At 40.3% G+C, this 23,094-nt stretch overlaps 1 protein-coding gene across 3 annotated transcripts in view; it reads right to left on the bottom strand.

The window, feature by feature from the left end:
• The window catches only part of RBMS1 (RNA binding motif single stranded interacting protein 1), a 190,388-nt gene that overhangs the window by 15,482 nt on the left and 151,812 nt on the right, over positions 1–23,094 (bottom strand). For 2 of the 3 annotated variants that reach the window (XM_024203055.3, XM_024203216.3), the window contains exons 5-9: positions 22,002–22,159; positions 18,098–18,177; positions 2,479–2,594; positions 811–860; positions 616–709 (exon numbers count right to left, since the gene is read on the bottom strand). In XM_024203055.3, coding sequence (XP_024058823.1) covers positions 616–709; positions 811–860; positions 2,479–2,594; positions 18,098–18,177; positions 22,002–22,159 — 498 coding nt within the window. The remainder of the gene's footprint in view (positions 1–615; positions 710–810; positions 861–2,478; positions 2,595–18,097; positions 18,178–22,001; positions 22,160–23,094) is intronic. The other variant, XM_024203134.3, reaches the window with a different exon arrangement.

The following is a 23,094-nucleotide window of genomic DNA, read 5'->3' on the forward strand; positions in this document are numbered from 1 at the left end:
CCCCCCCCAGTGTCCTCTTTTTTGCTTGTGGAAATATGGTAACCCTAGACCTCACGGCTGTCCATGATTTTCTCCCAAACATCTGAACTCTTCTTCAAGCTCTCCCCCCTACGGAGTAGTGAGTGTCTAAATCTCTTCTCAGGACTCCTTACGCCTAAAGGAAGCCCCAGCAGCATGGGCAAATCTTCAAGCAAAAGCCAGCCAACCAAATCAAAGAGGGTTTAAAGAAACCTTTAAATAAAGGTATTCTCTTACAAACACACCACAGACACAAAAAGGATTCAGCAAACTGCCACGGAGGACAATAGAGAACTATATATGAAATCTACAAGTGGCCAACAAATACCTTAGCTGTAACCACAAGCAACAGCCTTTACTTTGCAAGATCCCTTACATCTAATTACATTGCTGTGCTACATAAAATAAGCAGCACTTCAAAACAAGCACCCTGTTAGTCACTCATGTAGCATTTGTGCTAATCCTGTATGGAATTTAATAGCTATTATTCATTTAAGTTTAGCATCTTTGTAGAGACCCATAAAAAAAGATGTAGCAGCTAGTAAATAAGCATCAGTCCCTATGAATCAATTCTGCGATTGAGCTCTAAGTACAAACCTGGTACGTAGAAACCGGAGAAGCAATATATGGCGTAATAGATGTTTGAGTGATCATCCTGTTTGTTGCAATACTGTATGGGGAAGGATAAAATCTACAAAATAAAATTAAAAAAAATTAACCCTACAAATGTAATAACTATGTATCTTTCATAATGCAGAAAATTCTTTTGTTTAGTGTCACCACTTGACGTACCCATTTTGTAAAGCAGCTGTAGTTGGATCATAAGTAAGCGTCATTCCAGCCTTTAAGGAAAAAAATAAATATGTACATATATGTATATATATATAAAAAATGGAAGAGTTGACAAAACTCTATTTTGGAAATTGTTTACATAAATCCTTCTTTAAATATATTATTCTTTAGTAAAAAAAATAATCAGCGATATTTTATTTTCCTGTGCTGAGGGAAAGGTTAACAGTAGGCGAAAGTAATTACATAGTAAAAGGAGTCACTGAACTATAACGTTGGCTCAGAATACAGAGTTTCAGTATGAAGAGAGAAATGCAATATCTGAAAAATTGGGGTGTGTGTGTGTGTTTTGCCTGTGGTGCATTAACTGTAAAAATGAATGTGGAGAACTGTTCTTCAGAAGATAGATGTGAACATTTTCATAGCCTCAAATGTTTTGTCTTACTAAAGACAGTAAAAGCATATGGAAGAATTATCTTGGATATTAAAATTTAAGAAAGACTATGATATCAGTGTGATTGGGAAAAACAGCATGTTGCCCTGTATTTCTCTCATATGTTGTAAAATAGGTACAGCACTGTATTTCAATCCTAACTGACTTACAACATTCACATGACTTAACCCATTTCAATGCTGTATGAACAAAATGTTTAGTTATATATGACTGAAGTTATGTTTTTTGGCAGTTTTACACTGGATGTATATATTGTGGGTAAAATCCTGCTCCCCTGCAAACTTCAATTGAGTTCAAGAGGATCAGGATTTCATCTTTTGCATTTACATAGGGACACAGGACTGGAATGGGCCTCCTGGGTCACCAAGCTCAGTCCCTTACTATCACAGTCAACCCTGTCATATAAATCCCATTCATAAATTTATCAAACACCGTCCTATAACCAGTTAGATTGTTTGCCCCCACTAGTCCAATTGGGAGGCTGTTCCAGAACCTCCCTCCTCTGCGGGTTAGAAATCTTCTTCTAATTTCCAGCCTAAAAATTATTCATGTCCAGCTTGTATCCATATGTTCTTGTGCCAACACTATCCTCTAGCTTAAATAGCTCTTCTCCCTCCCTGGTATTTACTCCCTCAACGTATTTATAGAGAGCAGTCATATCCCCTCTCAGCCTTCCCTTTACTAGGCTAAACAAGCAAAGCTCTCTTAGTCTCCTCTTGCAAGGACTCATCGATTACCAGAACTGTACAAAGTATTCCAGATGAGATCTTACCAGTACAATGGCATTAATACTTCCCAATCTTTACTGGAAATACCTTCCCTGATATATCCTAGAATTGCATTTACTGTTTTCATGGTCACATTACATTGGCTACTCATAGTCTTCCTGTCATTGCCAATACGTCAGGTCTTTTTCATCCTCTGTTGTTTCCAAATGATGAGCCCCAAATTTATTAGAAATTGTTATTAGTCCCTAAATGAATGACCTTGTACTATTAAATTTCATCCATTTCTATTACTCTAGTCCTCAAGGCCATCCAATTCCTCCTGTATAATATTCCAATCCTCCTTTGCATTGATGATTACAAACTGGCACGAGAGAGGTGCTGGAACACATTTAATATGCCAAAAGGCCAAGCCAAGAAGTCTATATGCTTATCATTTTTGTAAGTATTCATCATCACACACCCATACTAAAGCTTGAAGGGAGGACTTACAAGTCTCACCTCGCCTTCTCTATGCCACGCTCTCCCGTTCTGTATATATTTGTTCTGATTCTGTCTCTTTTTCTGTCCTCCATCTGCAAATTTGCACAATAAAGGTTCTGCAGGAGCTAAAGGAATAAGGAATACTTTGAATTAGGCATTTTTGTATAGAATGTATTAGGCATTCCAAATATTATATACATTTTTAAGTAAAACACATTAAATTTTATTTACTTTTAAAAAATATTTAATATTAAAATTACAGCATTAACACAGACCCTTGATAGAGCATCAACTAGTGGGCAGGACTGAACATGAGAATACCTATTCCACAATACACTGTACTATCAATAGTTGACAGTCAAGTCACATGCAACTAAAGAATACAAATCTTGAGGGATACGGGGACCAATCAATTTTCTTTTAACCATATACATCCAAAATTGTTTAAACTACTTTTCTTTTCTTAATTTTTTAAAATAGTTTAACGTGTTGTAAAGGGGCATTCTCAATGTAAAATCTAGTCAGTTTCTAAAAGTCAATGGGGGTCTACATGGGCACTGTGGTGTGCAGTATGGAATTAGTTGTGAGATAGGTGCTTAACTATCTATGGAGGGTAAATAGCTAAACTGATCACATACAAATACCGTCAAATGCCGAAAGCAAACTAAATGGAAAAATAAATAACATTTTCTCTACAGAGAATCTCTTTCAGTTACAGTCATCATGTGTTACTTCTAACAACAGGTTAAATGAGAGATAAAATGAAAAATTTAAATTGACTTGTCCCTTTAAGATAGAGATATAACAAGACGGTAACATCAGGTACAGCTATGGACTAGTTTCTTCTTAGCTCTTCTAGTTAAATTATTATATTTCAATTTAAAATGCTGACATAGTAAGACTGTTAGCAAGACACACGGCCATGATGTGTTCTACCACGTATCCCATGTGTGTTCCATTCTGTGAACTAATGAAGACAGTGGATCTAGTTCTGAGCTGTGCCTTTCATGAGGTGCAGTCCAGGAAGATAGTGGGTTGGGGCGTGGGGCTTTATGTCACTTTTGGGCTTCCTGCATTCTGGGTCAGGTTCCCATTGTCAGTTATAGCAGCCCTTAGACATTTCAGTAGCTTCTCACAGGTGCATACATTCTGCTCGGCTAGGCCAGAATAGCCAGAGCTCAGGCACTCTGGCACAAAACTCCCTTTCTTAACACTGCTTCTGCCCCCCTCCCCCCCACCCCCCGTTATGCCACAACACTGAAGGTTTGATGTGGAAGCAGTGTAGGCTGTTAATCCAGTCTTATGCCACTTTGCACTGGCAGATTCCCAGCTGCTTTCCCCTTTTCACCTCTGCAGCATAGAAGGGACAGAGCCCAGAACTGAAACCTGAAATTATTGACTATTTTCCTTTTACCCCACTCTTTGGTCAGCCTCAGAAAAAGGGATCACCTATAGCTTGATGGTGTTTTCCCTTTTCTAGTCTTTACATAGCAGACTAACCATGATCACTTCTATTTCTTATCTCAAAATGTAAGCAGTCATAATGAGAAAATCTAGGTGGAAAAGTTTGCATCTTACTCTTTCCCTATTATTACCGTAAATTATCACCCTTCTGAACACCTTTCACTGATGCACAGTCTTTTCCCATCCCACCTCTCCCACAGGGTGGAAGTATTATTGTGACTTGGCTCTTCACAAATCACTGCCAATAATTCCTACTACATGAGCTGTCTAAGCTGTTTCATGACACTCCTTTATCCTTTCTCTAATAGGTAACACTCCAGTGAGAGAAGGCTGGATCTAAAAACGTGTAGGTTTCCAAATGTGAAGTAGACATATAGGATTAGGAGACAAGAATCAAAATGGTAGCACACCTGTAACAAAATAAACAAAAATCTTTCACTATAGATATAATTAGTGCCCAAACGCTATTCATACTGTCTAAAGGTGCTAAAGCTGATTGCTTCTTTCATCTTTTATATGACTTGTTTCTGAACCTTCAAACAGTGGAGACTGGATAGCTCAGAGGATTAATAACAAGGCAAAGACTTTCACCTCCAAGCCATCAGTTTAAGTCTGCCTCAGGCTGGGTGGTCAAGTCATTATCTGGGGCTGGCCTATATGAAATCAATTATTGATACTATTTCTGGTTCTACTGGGAAAATATTCGCATCATACCTGCATACTTCTTGGCAGTCTTTCCACGAAAGATGCATGGACTTAGAGGCAGAAACACCCTCACAGATGGTCCCTTGTGGTCAAGGTTGAATATGAGGCGTATCAGTGAGGAAGCTTGCACCGCTACTGCCTACACTGTATATACACCTCTACCTCGATATAACGCTGTCCTCGGGAGCCAAAAAATCTTACTGCGTTATAGGTGAAACAGAGTTATATCGAACTTGGTTTGATCCGCCGGAGTGCGCAGCCCCCTCCCACCCCCCAGAACGCTGCTTTACTGCATTATAGCCGAATTCGTGTTATATTGGGTCACGTTATATCGGGGTAGAGGTGTATTCAGTAGACAAATGGAAATATTCAGTGTCTGAGTCTAGAAATCTGGCACCTTCCATGAAAACACTTAAAAATAAATGTTAAGGGGAAATTACTTAATATTGCATAGTGATAAATTAAGATAGGGACAATTTAGGCTGACAATATGGAAAAAAAAATTCTTTGAGGTATATAGGACCATAGAGTAGTACCACAAGGGAAGTGGTGGAAGCCCCAAATGGAAAGGACAAATACTGAAAAACATACTATAGGGAGCAATGCTGCACTAGTAAGGAAATGGACTCTAAAGCCAAGAGTCATTTCCCATCTCTGATGTCTACTGTTGTTAGAAGGGGCTTTTTATTTCTTATCCTTCTATATCTTTTTGGGGAAAGTATCTTATGAAGGTACTGAAGGACGTGTACTAGAAAGGCCAGATTTCTATACTCCTGCCCACGTTGGATAGCATCTTATTCCACAAATTGTCCCATTGAAATCAATGGGACTACTCTGGATCAGGCGCTACTCATAGTGAGTAAAGATATTGGACTCTGGCCCTAAATATTTTTAACTCCTTGATTTCAGCATTTTGATGCATCCATTGTAATGCATGTAAGCTTATGGTTTAACACAGGGAAACATTTATGGCACAGAAGGAGCCAGTGATCCTATATATGTCTGTTTTTTTTATAGGTTACTTTAAACTATGTCTAATGATACAGGAAGGAGATGTATTTTCTAAAAATATACTGTAAATTTTGATGTGGTGAAGAGAAATTGGCTTGAGTCATATAAAGGTGTTAAAAAATTCCCGCTATATACTTCCAACCACACGGGTATATATTAGTATAGCGTTCACAGGTAGTGAACACTTACAGCTGCATTATTCTTTCTTTATAAACCCCTACAGTGAGATGTGCAAAACTTCCGCAAAAGGGTTCCTTTGGAAGTTATGTTTTCCACCTATGTTCTTATACCAAAAGAGTGATTTACTTTGTATTGTTCAAACAAAATCTGATCAAACATTTGAAAAAAGAAAGCACAAAACTTTCTGCGTAGCTCAGTGGAAACAGTCCCCTGGCAAATTTAAGAAGAAAAAAAGTCAAACAAACAATGTATACATGATTGAAAAATTACTTTTATGCATTGGACTCTCAATATCCAAATAGCCATGGCAAAAAACAACAAAAAAACCAAAAACCCAGCAACCCACATCCACCTGCAACTTGCCTGAAGATTGTGCCCCACCTTTTGGACACAGACCTGGCCATGGTGATCCATGTGTTTTTGCCTTCCAGGCTTGATTATTGCTACTCATACCCAGAAATGAAGCCATATGCCTTGCAAGTTCCAACTGGTATAAAATGCAGCCACCCATAGGGTTAACTCCACAAACTGCTGTGAGCACACTGCATAGTGCTCTGGTTTTTGCATTGACTCCCCAGTCCAATTGGACTGACCCATTCCAATTCAAGTTCTCTGTCCAGACCCCCACAAGCATCACCTGTTTGAGCCTAACTATTAGCTCCCCCTCTGCAACCATGACTTCCCACAACAGCTATGTTCATCAGAACCATGAACCAGTCAGCCACCAATGGGAGGCTCCTGAATACAGGACACAACCTGCAGAGAATCTGATCCTACACTATGGAACTCACTCCTGAAACACATAAGAATGACAGGCCTCGCTGCATTCAGATATTTAAAATAATAATAATAATAATAATAATAATAATAAAAAAATAATTTCTGCAGCATAGATTTCCTTTAGTAAGTTCCACAAATACACATTTCACTTGAACATACAGACATATAAAAACCAACTACCTGCTAGTCAAGCTATTTTTCCATCAGGCTGAGAAGGAAGAAAGATATATAGTTATTTCTATTTTTTAATAGTTGGGAAGTGCTCAGGCACCTAACATGATGGGGACCATTTAATTACCTAGATAGACATTAGACAGATTTGTAGTATAGAAACTGTCATTATATCGTTGAAAGAGAGTGGAATTTTAAACAACACCTCAGTGGGTTAGAAACAAGTCTCATGACTTCCAATTGAATTTATGCTTCTAAATCACTGAGGCGCTTTTGAAAATCCCATCCTATATAATTACCGGTAGTTGTAATAAACTACTATAGTGATGTCCTTTGTGCTATTAGACTGAGGTGTTTATCTGTTGCATGCATTGTTCCTCAGTTAAACTGGTAGAGTGATTAGTGCTTCATGGCTGGAAGTACAGAACACCTGCACCTCTCATGAAGTCTTTTTCATCTTACCACAAATTTCTTTCCACCCCCCCCCCCTTTAAAAGGAGAAGAAGACTGTAATGTTACTCAGGCAATTCAAATGCTATGTTTTCTATAAGGATGTAAATTCTTCTGTTGCATATACAGGACATGTATGTACAATAGCAGTCTGTGTTGCTTGTTAAATGTATACCTTCATATACTCTGAGCTGAGCTGTCAAATATTTACCATAAAATATACAGTGGCAAAGTTAGTGTTACTGTAGCACACTAAAGTTTTGAATTCCTTTACTTCTGAATGCTAATTTTCTCAACATTACAGTTGCATTCACTTTTGCATTTAAAATACAGAAAACTTAACAAGGTGGTTTTAAAATACTACTTTTTTAAACAGTGTGCTTAAATGCTGCATATTTTAGTATTTTTTCACAGCATATTGCCAAGTAACAAAGCATATGGTACCAATGAATTCTGACATTAAAACATCACTACAACGATGCAGAAAGACCATACAGCTAGACACTTTTGCCAAAAACTGGATTTTTTTTTTAAACTAAATCATGTCTGTCTAGTGCAGGCCCAAAAACATAACAAATATCGGTAGCTTTATTTTTTTTGAGAGAGAAACTGAATGGACTCCACTGTCATCAAATTAATCCTCGTTTTGTTGAATATAAAGCTCAGGGGCCAAAGGTCATCTCCCTGATCCTTCTAATAGTGCCACAGTAGCACATTTTGAGTTGTCACAATTAACTTCTCTCTCTCTTCAATTACTGTTCCTTAAAATTAAACAGCAGGCACAAGATGAGAGAATTAAGAAAAAAATAAAACGTTATCCTAAATTTAACGTTTTATTCTAGACTTAACAGGTGAAATCCTGGCCCCACTGACTTCAGAGGGGCCAAGGTTTTACCCAATAACTCCAAGGCCTACAGTAACTGTGGTTCTTTCAAAGGTGCTGTCCACATGTATTCCACCTCTGGTACATACGCGCTCCATTCCCACAAGATCTGAATTTTTTTGAATAGTATTGTCCATTGGGGCTGCATCTGAACCCTGTAGCTGAGGGCACAGAATGGGTCAGCTGCAATCGTCCATCAGTTCTTTCACTAAAACAGAGTTCACCTGATATAGAACTCCGTAATATCAGGGAAGGAAGGCAGTTCATGGAATGCATGTGGAAAGCATATCTTGAAGAACCACAGTTACTATAGGTTGAGTAACCGGCCTTTCTCCTTCTAGTGATTGTCCATATGGATTCCATTCCTGGTGACTCACAAACAGTGAGCTCATTTCCTGGAGGTGGGTGCTCTGAACTGGAACACTCTACCAAAGAGGAGTGCTGAGTGAAGCTGTGAACAGAACTCCAGGTAGCTAGGTAGATCTGAATCCCTTGTCTTCTTAGATGAGCCGTCACAACCGCCAACCACTTGGTGAATTCGCTAAAAGCCATGGAGAGGAGTCTGAAGGGAAGCACCTTGTGTTGAGACTTTCCCACCAGGAACCTGAGGTATTTTCTGTGAGCCAGGTGAACTGTAATGTGCAAAAAGATGTCTTGCAAGTCAAAAGACATAAATCAATGTTGCAGATCTAAGCCAGGAATTATAGAAGCTAATGTTACAATCCTGAACTTGAAATGACTGACAAATTAGAGTTGAAGGACCAGAACGAGGCACCAAACACTTTTCTTTTTTGGGATCAGGAAAAAATGAGAGTAAAACTCCCTGCCTTGGAACTCCATGATTACTTCTACAGCTCCATTTTGCAGAAGGGAGTCCACTTGCTTTCTTAGCAATATCTTGTGAGACCGGTCCCTGAAGAGTGATGGAGAAAGGGAGATGGAGGGACTGGAACTGGATGGGAGTACCCCTTGTCGGCTGTTTCCAAGACCCACTGGTCTGAGGTTATCCAGTTTCAGGACTCCCCAAAACAGTTCCTAAACAGAGATGGGATGTGAGAGAGGCAAGGAGGAAGGAGAGAAAGGTAGATCCTGTGGGTCTAAGCGACTCTTGACTGTACTATCAGAACTGCTGATGGAAGGTCGATGCAGAATGTGTGGTGGAGGAGAAAGGGGCAGAGTGTCTCTTCCTCTGAAACCTCAGCCTCTTCCTCAGAGGCTTGGACAATCTTTGCTAGCTGCAGTAGTATGAAGGAGGTTGTCTCTGTTCGATAGTTCTGAGACCTATATTGTTTTCTCCTGGGGACTAGGATGTACACTCCCAGAGAGCACATGGTGGCCCATGAGTCCTTTCATATGTCCAGGGCTCTGTCAGTAAGAAGAGATCGCAGCCTTCAAAGCGTTGGTCCTTGATGGTCATTTGGACCTCCTTCAGTATTCCAGAGGATTGTTACCAGGAGGCCTGGTGCATTGTGATTGCAGTTGCCATACCATGAGCTACTATGTCCACGGCATTAGTGGCCTGTAATGAGGTCCATGCAACCAGTTACCCCTCTAACACCAGCGACTTGAGCTCTTTTGTGTGTTCCTGCAGGAGCGACAGTTGATGCCAGTTCAGGAAGGTATATTTAGCCATGAGTGCTTGGTAATTTGATATGGGTATCTGTATACTGGCTGAGGAGTATGTCTTATGCTCAAAGAGTTCCAGCTTTTTGGGGTCCTTGTCCGAGATGTTGCCTTAAATGGTCCCTGCTGTTTAGATTTCTTTTGGAGTCAGCCACTTCCAAGGACAGGTGTTGGATGGTTATAAAAATATTCAACCCCCTTAGTGGAGACTCGGTAGTGTCTTTGACATGGGTGCCATGGGCGGATGTTGCTCCCAAGAGAGTCTCAATGTCTTTGCAATGTAAGAGCATCTTCTGGATTCCCTGTCTGAATAGCTTGGTTCATGGGGCAATGAGTGGGCAAATACATGAGTGACATTTTCTCAAGCCCTTCAGAAGTAGAGGAGGAACAGGAATATAATGCTCTCATAGGTGGAGCCATTTTTGGGGGATTTTAAGGTCCCACAATATCCTGTCCTTGGATGGAGGTGGTGGCTGTAGTCAGTGCTGGGGCCAATAGTGTCCCAGTGGAGGCCAACAATGGTGACTGGCTGGTTGGATACCGTTAAGTGTCCTGCTCTGGTGAACCTCGTGGGCACCAACAAAGTCAGATCTGAGAATGTTCCTGGCACTCTGGAAGTGTGTTCAGTACTGCAAAGCGCAGTCTGGGGTGCTCTGATGTCAGTACTGAGGGTGGGAGCTTAGATGCTTGTGCTGGGTTCTTTGGTGCTGGCAAGGGAAGCTCTGATGATTGTGCCCATTGCTTTGGTGCTGCAGTTTTGGTGTTGAGATCTTTGGTGCCAGACACTTGGATTCCAATATATCTGAGTGGTGTTGAGGCAACAGTTGGACCTGCTCTGGGCCTTGAACTGCTTCCTAAGCTAGATCTATTCAGTGCAGGAGAGGGAGATCTAGGTCTCTGGTCACCATGAATGTGATATTCCTTACTTCCTCTTTCCTCAGAGAAGAGGGTATGGAAACTCTGGTCAATTCGATAGTTGAGGAGTGGGGCTTTCTCAATGCTAAATGAGCTCTGGATCTCGAGGTAAATCCTTGACTTACCAAAGTACTAAGAGTCAGTCTGATCCTGTGTGGCTGTCTTTTCCCCTTCAGGAACCGATAAAGCAGTCACGAACCTCTAAGAGGAAAAGCTTCAGGTGGAATTCTTTCACTTTTTGGGTCCTTTTGGTAAAGGAGCAGCATATACAGCATATGTGTGGTATATGTGCTTCCCTGTGGCAGATGATCTTTTTAGAGTGTCATCATTAATGGAAATAATTACCTCACAGAAGGGACAGGATTTGAATGTTGGAGACTTCAATGCCTCCATGTCCAGGACGGTCCAGTGCCAGGGCACCTCCCGGACTTGAAGACTTCTTTCTTTGTCAAAGAACTTAAAGTCTGTAAATCTAATTGCACTAACTATATACTAACTAAAGAGAAAACAACCGCACAGTGTGCAGAGATGAGGACATTAAAGGGTTCTGTCTCAAAGCCTCGGGGGTAAGAAGGAATTTAAGGGTGAATGGAGCTGCCCTGACGTTTATGCCCTTGGCTATGGGTTCCAGGGGGCATGCAAAGTGCAGGTGCAGTCCCAATGGATACTACTATTCAAAAAGATTCTGATCCCTCATTCATGGTGTGCACACTCACCAGAAGTGGAATACACATGGACAATCCCTAGAAAAACTCTATTTCACAGCCATGCAATTCACCTCTTGCCACATAATTATGCTTCAAAATCTAAGCTTTCATTTAAAATAATAAAGTGGTTGTGAAGAAAGCCGTTGAAACTTAACCAAGTGCAAAACTGATGTTGTGGTGTCTGCCTAATAGCTCAGAGATGTTAACTGCCCTATTATTCTCCATGGAGTATTAACTTTTGAAACCTAATGACGACAATTTACATTTTAGCATTTAACTATTTCAGCTTATCATTTTAGCAGGAACATCCAGGTAATGTGCACATCCATCAATTCCAAATTGCATTCCACACCTTCCTAGGTGCCAAACCTTATCTGTCCCCACCACTGAGCTGCCAAAATTTCCAGGCTCCCTCTGACAATTTCAGTTACATGTTTTCTATTTTTTTTTTAAATCAGTAGTACTTTGAAAACTAAAGACTATGGGTCTGTTTAAAATTAAATATTACACAGGATACTATAATTGACTTTCATTTTCACTATTAAGTCAAGAAAAAAAACAACCCTCAATTTAAAATGTATTTGTGGCAGGCAAAGACATCTCCAGAATGCTGCACTTTTTTGTCTGAGAATTTAGATCAAGATTGTAAGAGCATGCACAGGCACGTGCCTGTATCTAACTCTCTAACAGAACCTCAAAGTTACGAACTGAATGGTCAACCACACAACCTCATTTGGAACCATAAGTATGCAATCAGGCAGCAGCAGAGACCAAAAAGAAAGGGCAAATACAGTACAGTACTGTGTTAAACAAACTACTAAAAAAATAAAGGGTAAGTTTAAAAAAAGATTTCACAAGAAAAGGAAACTGTTTCTGTGCTTGTTTCATTTAAATTAAGATGGTTAAAAGCAGCATTTTTCTTCTGCATAATAAAGTTTCAAAGCTGCATTAAATCAATTTCCAGCTGTAAACTTTTGAAAGAACCACCATAATGTTTTGTTCAGTTACAAACATTTCAGAGTTAAGAACAACCTCCATTCGTAACTGTCAGGTTCTACTATATATTGATAGTCTATTGAGATCACTGCTACAGATAGTACCAAACAACTTTATGAAAACAAATTGTTCTATAATGACCTAATAATAAAAATTAAGGGTCAGATTCTGATTCCCATACTCGCAGTGAATAGTACCTTACACCATGGATAGTCCCAATGACTTCAATGGAACTACTCATGGAGAAAGGAGCCACTCGGTGTGAAGTACGATGAAAGCAACAGGCTTAACCTAGTGGATACACAAGAAAGTTAAAATTAATTTACAAAATTAAAAACACACAGTGCTGATCTCTTCTGGCAGTTAAAAGAATTTTCCAACTCTGACTCCTAAATCTTTTGAGAAGGAGAAGAGAGATAAGGACCACAATCTGGATTTAGGGTCTTCTGAAAATTCTTTTGCTACTTCGGTTCTCTACCACTTTACCAAGGGCCAGATTCTTACATTGAGCAGTACCTTACTCTATGAGTAGTCTCACTAATTTCATGAGATTATTCATGGAGGAAGGCATTACGTAGCACGAGTAAAGGTGGCAGAGTATGGCTCCAAATTAGGGCAAAACTAAAATCCCCCCCCTTTTGTTGTTGTTCTTCCAGCTCAGAACTTCAGACCATAAATCAGACCAATTTTATAGAACCTCTGGATTGGCTTTTAGCTCTGGAATGAGCTATAAAACAGATTTCACACAAAAAATGTCTGGGATTTGCTTTCATGAGTTGTTGTGGAGAAGACATTCAGACACTTGAGTTCTGATGCACACATAGACACACTTACATTCCAGATCACTGATGAAAGATTAAATTTAAAACACAATTTAAGTTAACTTGGGTTAAATTTGGATAATGGGCCAGATTGACTATGATGGCAGATAGTGAAACTTGTAAAAGTCAGCTGTGTGTGTTGTAGTTGTGCAAGGTACATGCAATGCTCACTTCACTGGAGATCTGCAGTTGGTCAATGCCACCTAAAAAATAGCTAGTACTGGTTGGCAGAAGCTGGAACACACCACAAATTATAGAAACTAATCCATGTAAACTCCCATTTTGCTAATTAATCAGAATATGAATTAAATTGGACTTAATATTTTTAAATAAAACTTAGGCACCCTTTTTAAAACCATAGAAAGTTACTTTAAACTCAATGGACCAAAATCTGCCTTCAGTTACACTCATGCAACCCAATTCTTCCAGCCAGAGCATAACTATAACTTTAAAGGAGCTGCTCTAACTACCGACCATCTTGAATATTTGGGCCAAATTCTGTTAATTGACCACAATGGAGATACAGAGGGGTCCATACCTCAATCTGCCAAAGCCCAAATATTTTACGTGATATGAAAGAAAAATCCAAAACCGAGGAAAAAAAACAACACAATCATTTCTGCAGGGAAAGTCACAGTGCTATGGGATTCATTTCCTAAATGTAAATTCACTTCAGTGACACAATTCACTTCAGTGACATTCAGATTTCACTGAAAGCTTGAGAACCTTTAAACACTCCATTCTTCAGTAAAGACAATTACTTTTCTTAAAAAAGAAAAAGGAAATTAAATGCAAGTTATGTTAAGGTAATATCAAAACTAACTAATTGCACAGGTAAAGTTAAAAAGGCAGCATATGCAAAAGTTAAGGCTCTCCCAGTAATGTTACATGAGTCATGGCACATCTCATTTTATGGCATAAAATGAGAGAGAAATATTCATCTAACATAGTTAACAAAATCCCAGGAAAAGAAACAATTGTTAAAAGAAATCATACTTTAGTGTTCGGCACATTAGAAATGCTTCAAGAGATAGTAGGTACTACTGTGGATTTATAACAAGGTTGATTTAACATTGATCTTTGAGCCTTATCTTTTTGCATGACTTAAAAAACCCCAAACCAAAACAACCCTTTGTAATCTTGACACCACATCAATATTGGGGTGAGGGAGTGAGTTTGCACTTAATATAGGATATAGGTATTTGGGTAAAGAACCAGCTTAATATTAATCTTGGTTAACTCTCAGGGTTGGGCACTTGTAACTGTTGATTGTTTAATAGTCTGCGTAAGGAAATAGTTCTATCCTGCACCTCCCTTAGAAGTTCCACTGTCAGGATACATACTTGAGCCGCATTCATTATTTTTGCCTTTACAGGGCACTTTGCATTAAGGTTTCCTGATCTGTCTTCTCATGCTGCCCAGGAGGTCCAGCTCTGTTTCCTATAACTTCTTTCATTTAAATCCAATCTTTGTTATTTTGACTAAAAGAGATGTTCTTCCTCCTACACCTATTTCATCACAATCCTCCTCTCCTACACTCTCCATCCTGGAAACAGTGTTTAAATATCCAGCTCCGTTTGCTGATTTTAGCCAAGTTTTTAGTACACAGTGTTTCAGTTTAAACATGCAGTTCTACTTCTGCAGTTTCATTTTGTATGGCTCTAAACTTGCTCCCTTCTCACTCCCCCAAAGGATAATCATCTACTTTGTACAACTTTACCCTCTCACTATCCATTTAGGAGCAGACTGTGCCTGGAGCTTACATGGGTGTGAGCCTTCTCCACTGCCTTTGCATGGCCTGCTAAGGGCCAGGAAGCTGCCCCATGGCCTAGTCCCCTTCTGTGTCAGACTGCAGTGCAGGGTGGGGAATCAGCTGTACCTCCTGCAGGACTACAGTAACTCCTCACTCAATGTCGTCCCGCGTCGCTGATCAATTAGAGAACATGCTTGTGTAAAGTTGAGCAATGCTCCCTTATAACATTGTTTGGCAGCCGCCTGGTTTGTCCACTGGTTGCAGAAAGAGCAGCCCGTTGGAGCTATCTGGTGGGGACTTGGAACCAGGGAGGACCAGCAGTCCCTCACCAACTCCGCTAAGTTCCCTGTGCGGCAGCTGCCCAGCAGGCTATCAATTGCTGGCAGTTCAGCTGTCCCTCCCCCCGCTGCCATGTGCTGCTCCTGCCCTTTGCCTTGGAGCTGCTCCTGGGAGCCTCCTGCTTGCTGTGCAGGGGTGGGAGGGGGAAGAGGGGTACCCCCTCCCCCCACTCCTGTACCTCATCTCCACAGAGGGGGGCTCAGGAAGGAGGGAGCTTGCTGGCAGCAGCTGCTGTCTCAACTTGCTGATCTACTTAAAAAGGCAGTGTACTTAGAGTGGGGTCAGCGTACTTAAAGGGGCAATGCACGTCTCTCTCTCACACACACACGGTGTATCTCTCTCTCTCTCTCTCACACACACACACAGTATGTGTCTGTCTCTCTCTGCCACGCTGTCACCTCCCTCCATTCGTGCTGCCTTGTAGAGTGCAAGGCTACATTAACAACAACGTGTTAACTCTTGAGGGCTCAGCCAAGTGCTAGTTCATCATTTAGCAGTAAGGCATTCCCTGGGAAATATCCCACCCTCTTGCACCCTCTGACTCCACCACCTCAGCAAGCTTCACAATCATCATTGCTGGGTACAGTATTAAATAGTTTGTTTAAAACTTATACTGTGTGTGTATACATATACACATACATGCAGTCTTTTGTCTGTTGAAAAATTTCCCCCTGGAACCTAATCCCCTCTATTTACATTAATTCTTACGGGGAAATTGGATTCGCTTAACATTGTTTCGCTTAAAGTAGCATTTTTCAGGAACATAACTACAACGTTAAGTGAGGAGTTACTGTATATCAAGAACTCCGCCTGTGTCAGGGAGCATTAAGAGCAATTCTACCGCCACAGAAATCCTCCTCAAAGGACAGGGCAGCTTCTCACCACCCACAACTCCAGGCTGTGCCTACATGGTAGCACCACTGAGCTTTTAATGATGTAGCTTCTCTCAGTGATGTCCTTCCTCACCTACTTATTTGAATAACGAGCAGTGTAATGCTAAGTATTTGTAGTATTAACAATGAGTGCATCTTACTGTCCCCGGATAGTCACATTTACACAGTGTGTGCCCCCATCCAACTTGTTCTACAAATCACTCCTATAATGTAATTCTGCCCAATAACTTGCTGCTTCTACCTGGTAAAAGCAGATAGCACAAGGGTGTAACTCTGGCTTCAAAAGGGCCCACTGTAGGCAGGGTGTGATCAGCTATGATAAGCTGACAGCTGCCCATCCAGGCGTGGGTAGGACACAGAGCTGCAAACGAGCAAGCTAAAAAGCACTAGCAGGAGCTCCCACAATTTTGCAGTTGCCAGTTTTGAACAGATTCTACAGTCCTTTCCTTTTGGTTAGAAATATCTAAATATGGATTAGAGCTTTGTCTGCTCCTACTCATGAGACTTTTAAGCAATTTCAGTATTATAAAACAAAGCAAAATGAAAGGGGACAAGAGAGCAGTTAACATTCAATGAAAATAGTACCATTATCTACCTGCTGCCTCATGGATTTTCCACCTCACAAAATAATTCTCTACATGGGATATTTGCAGAGATAGTCAACAGGAAAATGGAAGTTACAGCCCCTAACCCTAAAGTCCACAGTTTTCATGCAATTATTATTTGGTAGGCTATGAAACGCATCCCAGTGCAGAGAGTTTGCAAAAGGCAGTCAGGTCAAAATGTCACCCTGCAATAGATCAAGCTGGGTAAGGAGAAGCAGCCTTCCATGCCTACCACACCACAGACTGACTCGTGCAGGAGTCATCTTTCAAGGATGAGGCATGTATGTAGTTTTATTAAACAAACTAAATTATTTTTTTGCTGTTTGTTGTTTTCCTTTTCCTGTGTTCTCTGTGCCAAGGTTTGGGCATGACGGATGTGTCATCAATGGGAGGAGAACTCCAGTAAATGTGTCAATAACACTGTAACTTGTCAAATTCTTTCTTGAGTGTCCCTGTAAAATAGTTACCAAAGGAAGCCTGGAATCTTAGCCATGTATTCTTTCCTCATGTATTGTCCCATTTTGCTTCCTAATTTACTCTGCTGCTCTGTGTGATAAAATTCTCTTTCCGTGTTATATAGAGTGACTTTAAATTTAATTCATGGAATATATGTTTCCCTGTAATTATATTTTTAACAGGCAAGAGATCAGTGAAGGTGGTGTGAGCATAGTCTCTCGCCACTGAGCTCCTATGCATTTTGACTCTGAATTCTTTTGTATTTTTCTAGCATTTTCTGTGGGTCTCTTTTTTCCCTTGCTCAAGAACTTGAAAATCTGTTTCTGATGCCAGAGTGGAAAAATTCAATGCACTTCAAAAGGATTTTCTGTAGGCAGGCCACAAAGATGTTGCTCATGGGATCCAGTTTGCCAGGAAGTGAATGACTTCAAACAAAAGCATGGGTAGATGGCAAAACAGTAAGTTTAGGTCACTTTTTTTTTTTTTTTTTTTTAAACAAACAGCAGCTAATTGATCCATGGGTCACCAATCAACCTCTGCTCTAATGAGTATACAATTAACTTCAGTTGGGGTTACACAGGATGTAAGTTAGTGCAGAATTTGGCTCAAGACTGCTTTTCTACTTTGTAGAGTGGAACACAACAGCACAGCTTCCCAGTGAAGCTCTACTGTGAAAATGAAAACAATCGTGGTGTTATTTTCTACAGAAGTGGCATTACTGTGTTCCAGACCAGCAAATATTCTAGCTATCCAGGGAAGCAGTGTTACATTTTAATGAATGACAAACCAGGTATAACAATCCCCAGGATATGCTTTAACTGTAAGGACAGTCATCTATTGATATATGTTGTCAGAATAGCAATATAAGCAACATACCAGAAACTCCCGGTGGTGTCTTAATGAATTTTCCATTAAAATGAGCAATCACTGCTTCACATTTTTCTGTTGATTCCATCCTATATAAATAAAGGATAAAATAGAAATTAAACTTTTGTCTGGTTTCTGCGTTTGAAAAACAAACAAACAGATTTACTACGGTTTCTTGCTCTCCTTTCACTTTTGTGACTTCCTTTTGTGTGTGAGAGCAACAGGGTAAAATTAAAGAGAATTAACTTTTTGTGCAAAGTGATAGACTCGACACTCTGAAAATTTAATTTCTCTGTTTATTAGGTCATGCCCTGCAGATCTCAGATAATATGGGTTATACAAGTTAGGCCATGTATACTCAATTTCCAAGGGTTGGCAATGGGACTATTACTACTGGATTCTTGGTGTTTGGATCCTAAACCCAATGCTTCAAGAAACCCTCCCTAATTTCTCCCTCCCGCCCACCTTGTTAAAGGTAGAGGAGGCATGTAACAGGAAAACCCTCACCCCTGAATTCTCCTCAAGAGGGTCTCTCTTTCACCATCTTCCAACTTTATAAGGAAGGACAAAGAAAGGCCAATGCCTTAACCCAAAATTTAGTTAGGTTCTGCAGTAAGTGGAACAGGAAGTAGCTTAGCATCTCAATGATGCAGAAGGAGCAGGAACACTCGCTCCTGCAAAATCCTAGATAATGCAAAAACAGAGATGCCCAGTAAACCTTATAATGGAAGTTAGGGAATCCACTGGCTTCCCTGGCAATGACATAATAGCTGGAACAGCTCATAATTGCTAGCCAGAGTTGCCCTAGAAGAACTAAGCCACAAGGGGTGTGGCCATTGCTTTGCTCAGTATAGGAGCCACAGCAGGCACGGTAGTGTTTCCCCATTCCTGCTGTTTGGGGGGGGCACAGTGGCCCTGACCTAATTACTCCATTGCTCCTTCAGAAAATCCTACGGGAAGGGCAACTTGCACCAGGTGGAGTGGGAATAGGGTGTGTCAGGACAGCAAAAAGGTAAGGGTAGGCTAAGAGGAGACCTCAAGGCATCTAACAGTAGATGCTATGGGGTGAGTTTAGAAGGCCAGAACAGCAAATTGCATTGACTTAGCTCAGCACATATTTTGTGAATCCAGGAAGACCTTCATGAGCTGAGACAGAGTTTGAACCCAGTTTGTGATTATTGGCAGATTCGGGATTCTAGCCAAACACATCTAGTATGGCATGGGCAGTAGCAGTGAAAAGTCCATTCAATGGTACCGAACAGACGGGTTAATTCATTCATTCATTCAAATTTCAAACCACAGCCTCTTTGAGACAGACACCAAAGGGCAGTACCACTGTTGGCAGTGGTTTTTGCAGAGTCCACTAGGCATTAGAGTAAGAAAGCCAACTCCATTCACACAGCACACTGAACTACCTTCAGACAGTCCTGACTTTTAGTCATTACCAACCTGGACTGAATTGGAACTGCTCACCCAGAGATGAAAAGCAAAGAGATAGCAATTTTAATAGGAGTATAAGTTTAACAGCTGTTTGTAAAATGAAGTCGAGGTAATATATACAAAATCATTAAAGGGGATTGTTATCTGCATATTACATTTGTGAAACTCAGATCCACAAGTTAGGCCATATGACTAAATCACCTTCCACTCATCAGCAATCTACAGTAACCAATGAGAGGTAAAAATTGGTGCTTTTGGACTCTTGGTAGTCTTCCCACTCAGACCCTGGGAAATTCTTCCATAGCCAAGAACCAGGATCAGCAAATGGGCAGACTGAAAAAAAGGGTTTGTTCACAAATGTAATTGGAGAACCAAGAGAGCTTGGAGAGGGCTCTGGATTGCTGGATCTGAGTCACTGTGTTAGTCTCAGATTCAAATCTGGACTTGACAAAATCTATTCTGAGGTTACTTTCTACTAACCTCCTAAAACATCATGGACACAAGAACTGAAAGCTTTCTGTACATTCAATCGCATGTCCCTTAAAAACCTTCAGTCTCAAAAAGGCATTCACCCATTAATGTTCAGACATTTAACTTGCAGTACTTGAGTATATGTGGATAGATGTCAAAATATGGTCTTATACATTTCATCTACATAGGTTTCCCCTCCTGTTACTGTAAAAGCCAGACATATTTCTAACTGAACACATAGAGCTGTTTCAGTCTTAGTATAGCAGAGAACTCACTTAGAAAGTACAGATTTTGAAGCTAAGGTCTTTTTTCCAACACACCCACAACACAAATGGTGATTTGGATTTGCATATCTCTTGTGCACTTTCCAGGTAGAATTTTAATGCTCTTCTGGCATCTAATGCCACAAGAGTTTAGGGTAAAATCTTGCCCCAAATACCTCGTTTAACAGAATGAGAAGCAACTTGCAAAGAGAACCATTTCAGGGAGACCCTATCATCTTGTTAATTTCCCATAAGCAAACTCAGTGAAACCACTCTCTAAAATATTTGGATTTGACTGAACAAATCAGCAGACTTCTGACTATATGTCAGGTGGCATACAATGTTCAGATTCTTCTCTGTACAGTCCATGAAAGCACCAACAATTTTATATTCTCCTACTTTTTCAAATACAAAACTACCACAACATAGACAAAATATCAGAAATGCTTATCCAGTCATCTGGTCTTCGAAATCCAAGAGGACTAATTCTACCTATCATCAATGTTTTTGTGGCACATCTATATGCTTAATCATATATCTTTTAGGCTCTACTTCCTTAATTCAAGGAGTGCTCTCCACTGCAGACACTGTTAACAGAAATCTCCAATCCAGTTCTCAAATGTGGTCATTCAGCTTGCACACAAAAGAGATCTTGACTGTTTTAAAGAGTGACCATGAGTTCATCTAGGCTTAATGCAGGACATAGAGACAGAGAAAATAAATGCTAAAGGGCCACAGGAGAACTCTTGGCATGGAAATCTGCTATAGTCAAATAGCCAGTAACTAAAGGAAATGCAGACCCCCAGGGGCGGAATATTTGAGAGCTGAGTTGACCATGGAAATAGTGTTTGTTCTTATTGACTCAAAGGGAGAACCATTCCCATCTAGATGTCAAATGCTTTTGGTGTAAGATTTATTATGGAGGATCAAAAATATATTTTCCTCCAAAATGGCAACAGGCTCATGAGCCAGAATATGCCAAGCACTCACAATACAGAGTGATGGGTCTTTTTCTTCAGAAAAATTGATGCAAAGAAAGGTATTTCAGTAGTGCAGGAGACCTCCCACATCTCCTCCATCAGGAAACCTAGCCTCAAAAACTGGATTATAGAGGCCAGGGTGGGGTTCTGCTCATACAGTACTTAACAGGGAGAATTTCCCTTTGCACTTGAAGAGGTCCTATTTAGCAGAAGTAGAGGTCTGATTATCAGCCTGAGGCACTGTTATAAGTTTTCCTAATGGAAGGGCTTGGATGACTGGAAAGGAGGGTCTGTGATGAGAGGATTTCAGCCCAAATCCTTCCATGGATGTTGGCTATCATTAGGGGTGGTTGAGAAGGCTCCACATACTTCCTGCCCACTTACTTGGGTGTGGGGGAGGTAGGAGCAATAGCTGTGCAAGGAGACCCCTGCAGAAGTGAAAAGTGGAGTCTTGTTCCTGCTTGAACCCCTGCACTGGTGCCCAGAGCAAGCCAAAATTAGCCCCAAATCTTAGTTGAGAGTCTGACATATTTGGCTAAGCAAGGCACAAATTACCAAAGTCCCGCTGCATCTCTTAATTAAAAAGGGATTCAAATTAAAAGTATGGTATGCTTTCTGTAATCACTTCTTCTTCCTCCTATTCTGGGTGAACCCTGAGTGACAATAGCTAGAAAAAGACATTTTTATGATGAACACTATTGATGGACACATGGTTTACATAGTACAGAATGAAAAAATCGAATAAGCAAACTACAGTACCTTGCAAAGCCAACACCACGACTTGTGCCACTGGAATCACGAAGTATCCTTGTAGAGATAACTTGCCCAAATGGCTTAAGCATATTCTCAAGCTCCTGCTCGTCCATCGACAGCGGCAAATTGGAAATATATAAGTTAGTTGGATCTTGTTCTTGTTGCTGAAACAGAATTAAAAACTGCCATTTAATTTTCAAAACCAATAGAGTTGAAAGAAATCTTAAGCATAAACTATGTCTATCATTACATCTGTTTGTCTATGTTTATGATTCTCAGGTCCCATATACAAGCCTTTCTTTCCCTGCATCACCCACTTTAAACAACTGTCTCAGTATATGTCTCTTATTCAAGCAAGAAAAAAAAACCGCTTAAAGCATGTCTAGAGTGACTTTTTATTAATCTTAACCATTCAGAAAAAAAGTGGAGATTAGTACGAACAAATGACCAGTCTTAACATATATATCATATCTTTGTTTTAAGGTTTTTGGAAAGAAGGAAAATATTAGAGAGGAGCAACTCAGGGAAAAACAGGATTGAAGCTGGGAGAAAAGAAAAATTAGACTGAAGGAATGGCACCCTGAAAATGGAGGAGGAAGAGAGATAAGACAAATAATAGGAAAGGAAGAAAAAACTGGAGTGAAGAGATAAAACGGATGGAAAAGACAAATGATACAGTGCATTTTTTTTTTTTTAAGTATACTGGCAAAATGTAACAATAAAAATAGGCAGTTGTCCGATGCAGATAAAGCAGGGCAGGAAATGGTTTTCCTAACCTGTGAAAATTCTCTCATTCCACATTGGGACGACAAACAGCCACACAAGCAAGCAGTGAGATGGAGCATGAGCAGAACAGTCAATAACCCAGCTGTCAAGACATGCACCTGGGATCTGGGAGACCGGATTCACACCCGAGATTTGAACTTAGGTCTCCCACATCCCAGATGAGAGCCTTGACCACCAGGCTATTAGCTGTTCTGGGCTCTCCCTCTCTCTCACTGGTTTTGATCAGAAATTCCATCCTGGACCTGATAAACCTTTTTGTCAAAATGAATACATTCCAGACAAATTCCTGACCAGCTCCAGATTTATACAAACA

Source organism: Terrapene carolina, unplaced genomic scaffold (assembly GCF_002925995.2).
Source record: "Terrapene carolina triunguis isolate 2854851 unplaced genomic scaffold, T_m_triunguis-2.0 Scaffold62, whole genome shotgun sequence".
NCBI lineage: Eukaryota > Metazoa > Chordata > Testudines > Emydidae > Terrapene > Terrapene triunguis.